The sequence below is a fragment of the Raphanus sativus genome, chromosome 5 (genome assembly GCF_000801105.2).
Source record: "Raphanus sativus cultivar WK10039 chromosome 5, ASM80110v3, whole genome shotgun sequence".
Classification (NCBI taxonomy): Eukaryota; Viridiplantae; Streptophyta; class Magnoliopsida; order Brassicales; family Brassicaceae; genus Raphanus; species Raphanus sativus.
Window position 1 is genome coordinate 34,507,203 of NC_079515.1, and position 13,884 is coordinate 34,521,086.

Sequence of the window (13,884 nt, forward strand, 5' to 3'; positions counted from 1 at the left end):
ATGACATTTGTTTTGTGTGTGTGTGAAACAAGCTGTCTCAGACAAAAAGTGATAGGATTTTAAGAATCAACAATACTACCCAATGAAATCTTGTTATTTTATCATTTATCAAACAAACACTGTTTTTCAATATGAATATGTTTTTCTTCTATTTAGTATGTATTAAGGTTTTAGTTACTTATTTAGTTCATGATAATTATTTTATATTAAAGATTTTATAAATATAATTATATATTGTATATAAAATTAAAAATAAAAATCAAGTTGAACCGGTAAAATTGGTCTGATCAGCTAACCAATAATTATATCAAATTAATATTTGGCTCGATTTTAAAATTTTTGGTTTATGTAATAAAGGATTAGACGAGTGGTTTGGCTCACAATAAACCTCAGTTTGGCCGTTGGCTACAAGCATGGACCAATCACTAGCTTTTTCTATAATCAATAGATGATTTATATTTGTATATCAATTTATTTGTATTTTAAATATTTTATAACAATACATTGATTTTGCGTTTATCAATTTCTAATAATCTTGAACAATAAAAGTTCAATAAACTTAACTATTTTTTTTGAAATTAACAGTTTTATCATCAACTAATTAAAAATTCATAAGAACAGATTTAAGAAAAAAAATTTAGTACGTAAGTAAGATTTTAGTACCCATATGCTTTTAAGTATACCTTTTTAGTTTTTCTTTTGCTTCCTCCCTCTGTAGTATATGGGGGGTAACAAACTACATATACCATATTACATTCACATTGGGTCAATTGATTACACATTTTTTTTTGGCATCTCCGTTCTTGTTTCTTCGAATATCGTACATGGGATAAGAGACTACGAATGCAGGCCCCATTTCTATCCACATACAACACAACTCATGGAAGAAAAGAAACGTCTTCCACTTTCCCTCTTTACAATTATTGATCTGAGCATGCCAAAAAAGAATTTGATATTTGTCCAAATGTTGTAATATAGCTTACACATGAATTTATAACTAGTAATCATAAGAGAGAGTAGCATGTGCTGCCATATATAACTTAGATACACAACTAGAATGGTAGCCAAATAAAATAAGACCTATAGGAGTTAAAGAATTCACTTATCCAACATCTATACTTTAATGGGATGTCATGTATACCACAAAGTGTTATTATGGTCAAAGTTATAGCTCTTATAAAAACTTATTATCAACAACATAGAAAGTTCAACATCCATGGATATTGCCTTGCTGGAGATTAATTATACGACGTATTCTCTTTTGGAACGTTAACCACAAGATTCAAAAGATATTGTCATTTGTCAGTGACGTCTTGAATAAACTTTACAAGAGCAGCGTGGGAAGATCCACCGTCCATTACTGCCATGTGACTCATCTCACTCATCTTCTTCACTCCATCTCTCACGTCGCTATCCTGCTTCATCAAGCACCGTATTCCCCTCTCTATCTCCTCCGCTGCTATCAACTCCGTTGTTGTCTCCGCCGCCGCCATATATTCTCCTTGAAAATGATTCCTAATCTCCACCGCTAGCCCCATCTCCTCCACCATCTCGAATGCGTTCAGCTGTTGCTCAGCATAAAGCGGCAACGTGGCAACCGGAACCCCGAACCATACACTTTCCAGGATCGAGTTCCAACCGCAGTGAGACACAAACCCTCCAATGGCTGGACTCGACAGCACAGCCCTCTGTGGAGCCCAACTTATAACCTTACCTATCTCCACTGTCCTTTCTAGGAACCCCTCTGGAAGAATCTCTTCAAGATTCGTAAACTCTCTGGGAGGTCCTGTTGGTGCAGCACGGCGAAGACACCAGATGAAACGGTAGCCAGTTCGTTCAAGCGCGATGGCAATCTCTTTAGCTTGTTCCTCATTGAAACCTCCCATGCTTCCAAAGCAGAGGAACACAACTGATCGGTACGGCTGGTCATCAAGCCACCGTAGGACCTCCGTTTGTTTATAGTCCACCGAGTCAAGACCAACCGGTCCCACTGCATACACCGTAGGAAGATGACTATCTCCACCGGAGATGAACTTCACAGCTTGAGGCTCCAGCTCAGAAAACGTATCTATCAAGATACCCTTCGTTTCTTGGAATCTTCTGGCGTGGCTCAAAACAACAGGTAACTCATCGTTTACTATCACGGATGGGACGCACTTCGCTGGTAAAGAACGGGTCAGGAACGGGACTTCCTGTTAAGCTAGATGGGCTTCACACTTAAAACCAATTGGTGATTAGTGGAGTGACCCATCCATCTTATATATTACTAAGGATCCCTTCCAATACCCGATGTGGGACACTTTGTGTCTAATACGCCCCCTCGAGATGATGGCTCTCTGAGCGTCAATCTCGGAATGTTCGGGCAAAGATCGATGGACCAACTTTGGGTCAGATCGATGTGGATCGGGCTGGACTGCGTGGATCGGGCTCTGATACCATGTTAAGCTAGATGGGCTTCACACTTAAAACCAATTGGTGATTAGTGGAGTGACCCATCCATCTTATATATTACTAAGGATCCCTTCCAATACCCGATGTGGGACACTTTGTGTCTAATACTTCCAACTCAGTGTCCGAGTCTTTCAACTCTCCCACGTCGTACTTCTCAACGTCGCAAAGATATTGCATATGAATCTGCAAGCCAAGAAACACTGCACTTGAAGGATAGAACAAGTAACTTGGAACCTCGAACTCGTTGGCAACATCGATCATTTGCGTGCAGAACATGTCCACCACAAACCCAACAAGCTTACTCAAATCCGGTCGGGCCTGGTCATAAAGTTTAGCTACCGTTGCTTTCACCGCGGGTTTATAGCTCTCCGAGTAGGAAAGGAAATCCGGCTCGGTGTTAGGGGAGTTTGACCTATCCGCATCGGATAGGACGATGAACCGTAGGCGGTCTCTAGGCATAGTGGAGAGAGAAGCGATGTAGGAGGAAATGCTTGGGGTACGGAGTTCTTGCCTGGGAGGGATGATGATGACGGTAACGCAGAGATGGTCATGGCCGTCGACAAGGAGCTTAGAAAACTCCACTAACGGGGGGAGGTGGCCGTGACTAGTTGATGGCACGAGGACTAGCTCCAGTTTCATTTTGTTTCTTCGGTATTGCTTTAGTGGTTGGAAAAGGTTTAAGGAGCTCGAGTATGTTCTTAGAGATAACTCTATTTTTAATTACTTTTGTTCACAATAAGAGAGTTGTCCAATCATATGATTTTTTTATATACAACGTTCTAGGCGTCCACAGAAAATATCCTTTTGAACATTTTGGTTAGATTATCGGTTACTGGAAATTACTGAAAAATGGTGACCGCATCAGCAATAACAAAACGTGAGGTTTTCCCACTAGAATACAAGTTTCTAACGACTTTTTAATAATCTTATCTCTTCCCCACCCCCTAACCTTTTATATCCAAGGGAACAAAATTAGATGTAGGGATGGCCCATTTTCGTAGCAAATTAAGACATGTAATTACCTAACGATATCAGATTTTCACTTGTTTCATGCTTTTCTTCGAATTCTAACCGGTAGTCATATTCAACAATCATCATTTATAAATTTAACATATTTCTTACACACATTGTTTTTTAGAGAGATGCGAACTAGCGTTGTTTCAGCGAGATGGATACATAGCCATAGAGTCATGGAATATTATCTAAGATTTGGGAACATTCAATAGATTTTTTGTGACGTCTTGAATGAACATTAGAATAGAAGCATGTGAAGACCCACCTTCCATCAAAGCCACATGGCTCTTCTCACTCATCTCCTTCACTCGACCCTTCACTTCCCCATCCATTTCCATTAAACTGTGGATCCCCCTCTCTATCTCCTCCGCAGTCACTAACTCGGACTCCGCCGCCATAAAATCTGCTCGGAAAGAGTTTCGGATCTCCACCGCTAGCCCTAGCTCCTCCACCATCTCGAACGCGTTAACTTGTTGCTCGGCGTAAAGAGGCCACGTGGCTATCGGAACACCGAACCAGATACTCTCTAGTGTTGAGTTCCATCCACAATGCGACACGAATCCTCGGACCGCAGAGTTAGCCAGTATGGCGCTCTGTGGAGCCCAACCGATAATCTTCCCTATCTTCGCGGTCCGGTCCAAGAACCCCTCCGGGAGAATCTCTTCAAGGTTTGTAAACTCTCCCGGAGGTCCCATCGTTCCCTTTGGCTTCGCACGGCGAAGAGACCAAAGGAAACGATGACCACTTCGCTCTAGGGCTATTGCTATTTCCTTTGCTTGTTCCTCACGGAATCCTCCCATGCTCCCAAAGCAGAGGAACACAACTGATTCACGAGGCTGCTCGTCCAACCACCGTAGGATCTCTGCTTTCTTACCGTCTGCTGAATCTGAACTGTTGGTTTTAATGTTCAAAACTGGTCCCACTGGATACACCTTAGGGAGATGATAATCTCCGCCGGAGAAAAACTTCATAGCTTGAGGCTCTAATTCAGCAAACGTATTTACCAAAATACCCTTGGTTTCTTTGAATCTTCTAGCCTGGCTAATAAAAAGCGGTATCCACTCCTTGCTCAGCATCACGGAGGGGAAACACTTAACTGGTAAAGGACGTGACAAACTCGGGACTTCCAACTCAGTCGTGTCCGAATCCTTCAAATCGCTGACGTCATATTTCTCGACGTCGCTGAGGTACTGAACATGAGATTGCAACCCTAGAAACGTAGCGTTGGAGGTGTAGAACAGGTAGCTCGGAACCCCGAGCTCGTTGGCGACATCGATCATCGCCGTGCAGAACATGTCCACCACGAATCCAGCAAGCCGCGACTCGGGTTGACCAGTGAGGCTATCCACCGTGGCTCTCACGTGCGGCTTGTAGTTATCGATGTAGGTGAGGAAGTTCTGTTTGGGATCATCGGAGTTTGGCTCATCGAGGACGGAGAGAACGTTGTAGCGAAGACGGGGCTCAGATGGGGTGGTGGTGGAGAGAGATGCGATGTAGGAGGAAGAGCTGCCGCTGCTGAATCCATGCATTTGAGGTATGATGATGACGGTGACGGAGATGTTTTCGTCACGGTCGACGAGGAGCTTAGCAACCTCTACTAATGGCCGGATATGGCCGTCACCAGGTGATGGTATGAAGACCAGCTCCAGTCTCATTTTTCCAAATGCTTCACTATTTTCAGTTGGTTTTTCTTTTTAGTGAAAAGTGGTTTCAGTGGCTTTTGTTTGCCGTTTGACTTTGCGATAAGCCTTTGTCTTATGCATACATGACACGTAATGTGGATATCTCCCGCATGTTTTCTATAAGATTATCTTCAATAATTTTTTTAACACTCAATTTTTACTTTTTATAATTTCATATCATTTTTTCTTTCTTTTACTTAATCACACAACACATATTAAACTTTCATTTATAAAAAAAGTTCTGTCCACCTATTTTTCTTTTATATTTTTTGTGTTTAATTGTGTTTACATATTAATAACAAAATATGAACAAAAAATATTAAAAATAAAAATAATAATCAACTAAAATTTAAACCAAAATAGTTAAAATTTAATGTTTTGGAATTTAGTTTAGGAAATAGTATTTAAAATATAAATAAAAGTCTATTGAAAAATAAATAATTATAGAAAAGGAAAAATATGTATCTGTATCAAATATTCTTTTTAGTTTATAGAGTGCAAAATAATAAACTTTGGTATAAAATATTTAAAGAAATAAATGTTTACTACATATAATTAGGATGAAAAGCAAATCTCAGCTATTTCAATAACCAATAATCATGTAGCACATATGTGTTATGACTTCATTTTTTATTATTTAACTAGTTGAAATGATTTAATTAACAACAATCCTTTTTTTTTTGTCAAGTTGATTGTATTAAAATGCAGAAAATCAAACATGGCCTCTGGCCCATTAGTCTAGCCCGCTGGGCCTAAAGATCCCTTTAGGGATTGTTTTTTTCAACAACTTCAGTGGAAACATTCAACTGTTGAAATAAATTCAACAACTTATTGAAAACATAGACCACTTCTTCAAAGGCTAAAGTGTTTTTGTTTCTTCTCCAACAGATTCGTTATTCCCATCATTTCTATATCCAAAAATATCATGTAGTGGTTAGTTTGAGCAATAAGCTCACCTGGCACTTATTTGATCTTTAAACATAAATCTCTCCTCATAAAACATCTTGTGAAGCGCTTGAAATACAAAAAAAAAAGTTCAATGATCTTGGAACTATGTTGTCAAGCAGGAGACATCCATGCCGAAGAGATCTAATATAACCAGCAAATCTCACATGAAGATGTCAGGAGTATATCCACTGAAGATCTCAAGTATGTTGGTGCAAACGTTCCCATGGCGTCGGAGAAAGTGAGAGCTAGGACCGACCGGTGCAAAGAGTTCACGTGGGACCGACCGAGCGGTCATAAAGCTCGACCATGTGGTGTGTTCAAATATGAGAGCTATCAGGGCACTCATTGCTTGGAAAAATCCAGTGTGAATGATTTGGTACCCGAGAAAGTCGTCTGGCACTGGAGGCCACAAGATCCGATGGTTCTTGTGAACGAAGGGATAAATTATTACGGACATGTCACATGCCTATACTATCACGAGCCTTTGTAGCCATGCCCGGTTCACTTGCTAGCAATACTAAATACGCTTGTGAGATGAAGCCAAAGCCCAAAAGGGTTATCTTTTCCTTTCAGTAATTTCAACTCCAAATCTAGAAACGTAGAGAGTAGTGTTATGTTTGTAGCAAGAACCAGCTGGTTCTTTTCTTGTCCGCTTGACCCGTTTACTCATTTCACTATCCTGCTCCATTACACACTTGATCACTTTCTCTATCTCGTCAGTGGCCACCAACAGAGTATGTTATTGAACATTGAACAAACATCATTGAGAGTTAATCTTAAGAGGCTAAGACCCATAATGTGGCACACTTTTCCGTGGTCATATAAGAGCACCTCCATCAATGGGATGGAGGGCAGTATCTGATCTTTTTTTTTGGCACAAAATACTTCATTAAAAATGAAATGGCATCATGGGATGGAGGGCAGTATCTGATCTTTTTTTTGGCACAAAATACTTCATTGAAAATGAAATGGCCTCAGGCCCAAAGTTTAAAATACTAGAAAAAAGGAAAATGTTGATGAAAGAGAAAGACACTAGATCTAAAAACAGATGCTATGGAAACGGTATCAGTCCACATATCTAATTTTTTAGTGGATTGCCTTAATTTTCTTTTCTGTTTAAAAGTAACTGTAAAACAAAAAAATATTATTAAAATACTAATATAAAACTAACTGAGATATTTGTAAAAGGGCAACCAATAATGTTGCTCTAACAATGTTAGTTTTCACTTACCTTTGGAAACTCAAAAAAAACGTGAGAAACTAATTGATTGTTAATACTGACATAAGAACATCTCGTTTTTCACTCTGCAATTTACTGCAAAATAAAGTATGAACAAAAAATAAAAGATTATTCTAAAATAGAGTGAAAATGAAGTATGAATAAAATAAAAAAGATTATTCGGAAATTGAGTGATTAAAATACATTAAAAAGTAAAATGAAAGCTGTAGAAAATATTTAATTTAGGAAAATATCGTTTTATATTTCAGTTTAAATAGAACTAGATTTTGACCCGCGCTTCGAAAACGCGGATATTATTTTTCACTTTTATGAAATATATTATTTGTTTGTAATTATTGAATGTATTTATCTTAGTAAAAAAAATTATAATAAATTTGACACATAGAGTCTCTGATAAACTATGTGTTTCTCTGGCTTTATTTTATTCTCTCTCCAATCAACATGTTTATTTGGTTTGTTGTTAAAATAAATAATTTTAGAACGCAATTGTACAGTATTTTTACATTGATATTTTGTGTAAACAATGTGACATATTTCTATATTAATTAAATATAGAAATACCTGAATGAATTTAACAGAACCCAAACAGATCCGAAATGAACCCGAATGGATGCCTGAACGGCCAGTCCTAGTCATAATTCGAACTAAAATTTAGAAATATATGAATGAGACTGAAATCTTTGACCCCGGAAACCCGACACCCAAACAAATCCAAAATGAACCGGAATGAATACCTGAACGCCCAACCCTAGTCACTATTATGTATCATATATATGTCATCATATAAATAATCATATAATTAATAGTATTTTATATGAATCATCTTATAAATAATCACATATATTATATTCTTAAAGTTTAATGCAAAATATAAAAACCACAATTTAATTTGGTATATGAAATTAATCTTTTTGTTGTATTTTTCTTATATTTATTGAAAACATTTTTTAATAATGGTTATTGGAAAATATTTTAGTAAAAATAAATTTTTGAATATATGCATATTTTAAATCAATTTTTGATATAAATAAACTTTAAATTATTATTTTGATTTGAAATTTCATATATAAAATTAAAATTTTATTTTATGAGTATTTTAGACAAAACAATGTTTTTAGGTAATTAGATTAGTCCATTTTGTATATTTTAAAACTGATATACTTTTATCCATGTTTCAAATTTTTAATTTTTTGCATTAGCTTTTATGAATTATTATTAATTTTATGATATTTTTTTTTTGAAAATTGAACTCTTGAAATTTTTATATTTGACTAAACTAAATAAGGTAATAATACTGTTTTTAAAAATTGTTTAATATAATATACTATTTGTATTTCAGTTTGTGTTTTTATTTCCACCATAAAAATGTAAATAAAAAGAATTGTAAATATAGTGACAAAATTGTAAATAAAAAGAAATATAGAAAGAATGTTGCTTAATTTATGGTAAAAATAATGGCTAAATGTTTTAAAAAAAGTATTAAATATGTTATTCATGTTCCTACACAATTCGCATTTGTTATTAATTTATTGAAAATACAATGGCTAAATTTGTAAGTAAAAGAAAGTACACATCTCTACTATATATGTTTCCAAATATATCTCATTTATTCTATTATTAATATTTCCAAACATATCTTATTTATTCTACTATCCTTGTTTCCAAACATCTCCAATGTGTACTTCAACTTTAATAATATAGATATAGATAGATAGATGATTCATACAATATTTCTGATACGGAATGTTTTGCAGTACTTGAAAGGTTCACAATACCAATACGGGACCATCTGTTCGCAAAGTCTAACAATGGGGCATAGTAACCAATGGGCTATTTGCTTGAGTAAAAAGCTAATGGGCCGAAGCAATAAGGTTTTGCAGACGTTAAAATCTAAGAAAAGCCTGTTAAAATTCACAGTGATTGATTGTTCGCGGTTTTGATTATTGTTATATTTATTTATTTTAGGTCAACTTTTGTTAATATCATAAGATGATAAAAAATCCAAAAAATTCAGAATAAAACAATTTTCATTTCCATTAGTATCCGGAAAAGTAAGCATTCACACATATTTTTTTTTACAAAAAATATTTAGATACAAATTGCATTCTTTGTAAAAAAGTTTTTTGGGTTGAATAAATTTAACATTCTTTCGGAAAAAAATACTAATCTGGAAAGAGATTTTCTTTTCTCGACTTGTTCTTTGCCTTGGAATTTTTGACCTAGACAACCTAAATGAAACAGTTTCTATGAGCTTCCAAAAAAAGTTATAACATCCACACAAATCAGACAGATTAATAGTTACTAGGATATGATCCGCACTTTGTGCGGTGTGAAAATGATTACATAAAAATATAGTCAACATTAATATTACAATGTGTAGTAGTCTTGCGATTTCGGTTTTCCAAAACCAAACCTAACCATTGGTTTTCGGTTAACCAAAATTTTGAAAAATTAATTTCAAAATTAACCAAACTGAATTTCAGTTTAGTTTTCGGTTATTTTCGGTTTTCAATTTTATACCAGAAAATAACTGATATAATTGGTTTTCAGCCAATTTCGGAATAATTTTCTTTAAAATTCGGATATTTTTGGTTATTTTGGTTAAATTCGGATATTTTTGGTTTTTCGGTTAATTTCAGTTCGGTTTTCTGGTTATTTTAGGTCCTTATCGATTTTTCATTTTTTTGAAAATCAAAACCGAAAGAAAACCAAATTAGTATTTGTTTAAATCCTACCAATTTGAACCGAATTGAAAACCGTAACTGAACTAAAATCATTCTTACTGTTCCATACAATATAATTATTATGACAGCGTAGTGGTTAGAAATATTGCGTGATTGATTGTGGTTTCTATTGTATATTTTTGGAAAGTACATTCTAGTTAGGATACTAATTAGCAATAATTATAGACGATTATAATTCTATAATAGCGATTGCATGAAAACATAATTTGGAAACCATGAATATTACGAAACAAAAACATTTTCATAGTTTGAATATATAAAAACAGCAATAATGAACATTATTTAACGTCTCACAAATTCAGCTAGTTCATAATTTTGTATATCATCTTCTCATGATTTAATAAAGAAATAAATATCACGGTCAAATACAATTAATAATAATACAAAATTATATGGTAAGTAATGGTTACAAAATTGGAATGACCATGATTTTTTGATTTTAGAAATAATATGTTGACATAATTTTGAAAACAATTGTGTTAACCTCCTAAATTTATTCAGTGATTGACCATTAACTCAGTTTCTGTCATATATGCATAATTTGGCTCGAAATTAGTTAATTACCTTCGCCCAGTGTCTGATTTATCTAAATAATATCAATCACCGTCAAATTTATATAATTTTTTTTCCTAATTTTGTATACGATAATATATTCTAAAACATAAATAATACTGATTTGAAGGAAAATTATGAATATATGGCCAAAATATTACAATTACTAATAGTTAAAACTATAAGAAAATAAAATTAAACGTACAATGCCATTGTTTGATGTATGTTTTATAAGCTATTATATATGTCGTTCTTGTAATATAAAAAAGAGTGTATAAGTCATGTATACATCTATGCCTCTCCGGATATTTTTTGATATTTTACATACAATATTTTACATAGGATTATATACATCGTTAGTATAATATATAAAAAATAAATCGTTTTTACGCATGTCAAACATTGGCACATAATATGAACGTGGACAATGTATAAGAGCATAATATTAAAGGTCTATATAAATTTCTAAAACATACACTATATGTCAGTTGTGTATAAATATATTCATGTGTCTTCCCGGTTATTTATAGCATATCAAAGTCGATATCGAGATCACCTTGCTAAATGTGAAGACCTGCGCCTTGATTTTCGAAGTGTTCATAACAATAGTTTTGAATCTGCTAATATTTACCAAATATGAAACAATTAATGTGTTCGTGTGTACCTTACCTAACCAATCTTTCTATATGTAACGACTATTTTTTGAATTTTATAGATAGTAATTATAATATTTGACTGTTTTTATGTTGGTTATGAACTTATGATCATTTACGGTTCTTATGTTAAATTTTGAACCAAAACGCGGCAAAGTAAAACGTGAGTATAGTGTTTGAAAGTCAAATATTATAATCAATAATATAATAAAATTATAATATTTATATTTTAATGTACAATTAATTATAATACGAATTTATATGGTAAGTAATGGTTACGAAACATGGGTACTTACTTCTATAAATAATATGTTGTCATAATACAAATAATCAATATTTTCAAATCAACCTCCCAAATTTACTCACTGTTTGGCGATGGTATAGTGGATTTGATTCAAAGATTTGAACTGATCATGTGTATTTCCTCCTAAACCGTTACACACCGAAGGTAACTAATTTCTATAATTTTGAGCCAAATAAGAACAATCACCGTCAAAGTACTATAAATTTGGTTCATAATTTTATATGCTTCCTATATTCTAAAACATGCAATAATATTATATGTTTCCTATATTCGTGATGTTGAAAAAAAAGAATATGAAATATAAAAGAATATATAAGTAAAAGAATATATAAAAAAATGTATAAATAAATGTATACATATTCACTTTTTTACATATTACATACTGCATATTGCATACATATATAAAAGAATGTATTAGTAAAAGAATATATAAAAGAATGTATATGTAAATGTAAATGTATACATATATGCATTTCTTACATATAATATATAAAATAATATATAAAAGAATGAATGTATAAGTTATGTATACACGTTTTAAACGGAGGAGAATTTCACTATACATTTATGTCGAATATAATTTCCTAACGTATTATGCATATCGAACAGAAGCAATGCATATGTGTCATCTTACCGTAGTATAAATATAAAGAAGAGCATGTAACAAATATAATAGTACTAATGGCATTATATGTAATAACCCTAGTAAATCAAGGATAATTGTAAATAATGGCCGAGAAGGATTGTAAAGATGACACATATGCATAATGACAACATTAAAATTAGTTTACTCTTTAAAGGTTAATTTTTTAAAATGTTTCTTGGTTAATAATAAGGGGATAATCAGAAATGACTAGCATATTTTTTGCTCGATTGCTCGTTGCTTCGTTTTGTGTAAAAATCAGATGACTTCTTGGTTGCGGTAATTAGTTTTCTGATATTAAACTGCTTTTCCAAAATTCTTTGCTTAAAGATCGTCTTCATTTGATAGTTGATGCGACAAAAATAAAGAGTCATATTTTATGTTATTTTCTGATTGCACAGAAGGCTTTGTCTCAATATCAGTGTCTCAATATCATTGATATTGTTGTGACCTTTTTGACAATAATGTCGCTGCATGAATTCCAGCGGTGTTAACCACTCCGTTCAACGGTCGACGATTTCTTTTAATCTCATCATCCTTTATTTTTCTTGTCGCTCAAAGTTAATTTTTTTTTTTTTGAATTATACAGAGGTATCCTGGCCCCACCGAAGTGGTCCAGACTAGTCACGTGTTGCCACATGTCGGTCCTCTCTCCCTGGCGATGCCGAAATGTTAATTCCCCAGTGGCCGGGATTCGAACCCAGGTGGCGGAACTCACAGCTGTAAACCCTTTACCAACTGAGCTAGAAGCCCCGGTTCGCTCAAAAGTTAATTACCGCGACAATGCGCCGTACAATGTTGTTGTATAACGTATATATTGTGTATTGAAATGTAAAATGAGAATCATATATTGCTCATGGTTATACTTTAGATTTGTAACAATGAAAACCAAAAATTCAATGTACGATTGACACATTAATTTGTCGAATGTAAACAGAATCAACCTTTGACAATAAAGCAAAGAGTTGGGAACTTTGCACATGGGATTAGCTAACATTAATTTAAAAGATTAGTGAGATTAAACTTTATATTGCGAATTAATGGGTCCCATATACGTCCGACCATCGTAATGCCAACTAAAATTCCCAGCCCGGCAATCACGCGTTATATTCCTTTCATTGAATTCGTTTTTGTTTTCTTATTTTCTTACTCATTAATACGATTATACTAGGATTCTTACTTTGGTGGAGCCAGATAAATTATTTGTTAGAACACATTATAATTTATAAATATATTTAATAATATTAAATTAGTTATTTAATAATAAATTAATGGAATGGGAGGAAATTTGGAGAAGACCACAAATGAGCAATGATTTAATAGACAATGGACATTGGATGAAACTGTGAACTAATCATACTTGAACTGATGCTTGTTTAACTTCTTAGATTGAAGCCTTAATTTAGGATTCAAAGATTTTAGGCTTTGAATCAGTACTTTGAAAGCAAAAAAAACAGTCAGCTTTTGTAATGTTAAGTTTCAAGAACTGATCTTAAGCTTTTTATGATGATTTATCTTTTTTGCAAGTACGAGTTCCTGTTGGAACAAAAGGGACACCCCAATAGTACTATAGAAAGTAAACCGAGAGACACAACAAAACAAGCAACCACTATGCTTTATTAGAATCTTCTTTAAACAATCTATTACAAGATC

The 13,884-nt window shown here is 33.7% G+C and overlaps 2 protein-coding genes across 2 annotated transcripts; both read right to left on the reverse strand.

The window, feature by feature from the left end:
* Nucleotides 1-1,136: 1,136 nt before the first annotated feature.
* On the reverse strand, nucleotides 1,137-3,317 carry LOC130512772 (UDP-glycosyltransferase 71B2-like). The gene is made up of 2 exons (XM_057011082.1): nucleotides 2,560-3,317; nucleotides 1,137-2,192 (listed from the first exon to the last, which is right to left on the reverse strand). Exons 1-2 carry the CDS (start codon nucleotides 3,088-3,090, stop codon nucleotides 1,296-1,298), a joined length of 1,428 nt encoding a protein of 475 aa, XP_056867062.1. The 5' UTR covers nucleotides 3,091-3,317; the 3' UTR covers nucleotides 1,137-1,295.
* A 217-nt stretch (nucleotides 3,318-3,534) lies between these two features.
* On the reverse strand, nucleotides 3,535-5,200 carry LOC108833088 (UDP-glycosyltransferase 71B2). Its single transcript, XM_018606537.2, has one exon. It carries the CDS (start codon nucleotides 5,118-5,120, stop codon nucleotides 3,654-3,656), a length of 1,467 nt encoding a protein of 488 aa, XP_018462039.2. The 5' UTR covers nucleotides 5,121-5,200; the 3' UTR covers nucleotides 3,535-3,653.
* Between the last annotated feature and the right edge of the window lie 8,684 nt (nucleotides 5,201-13,884).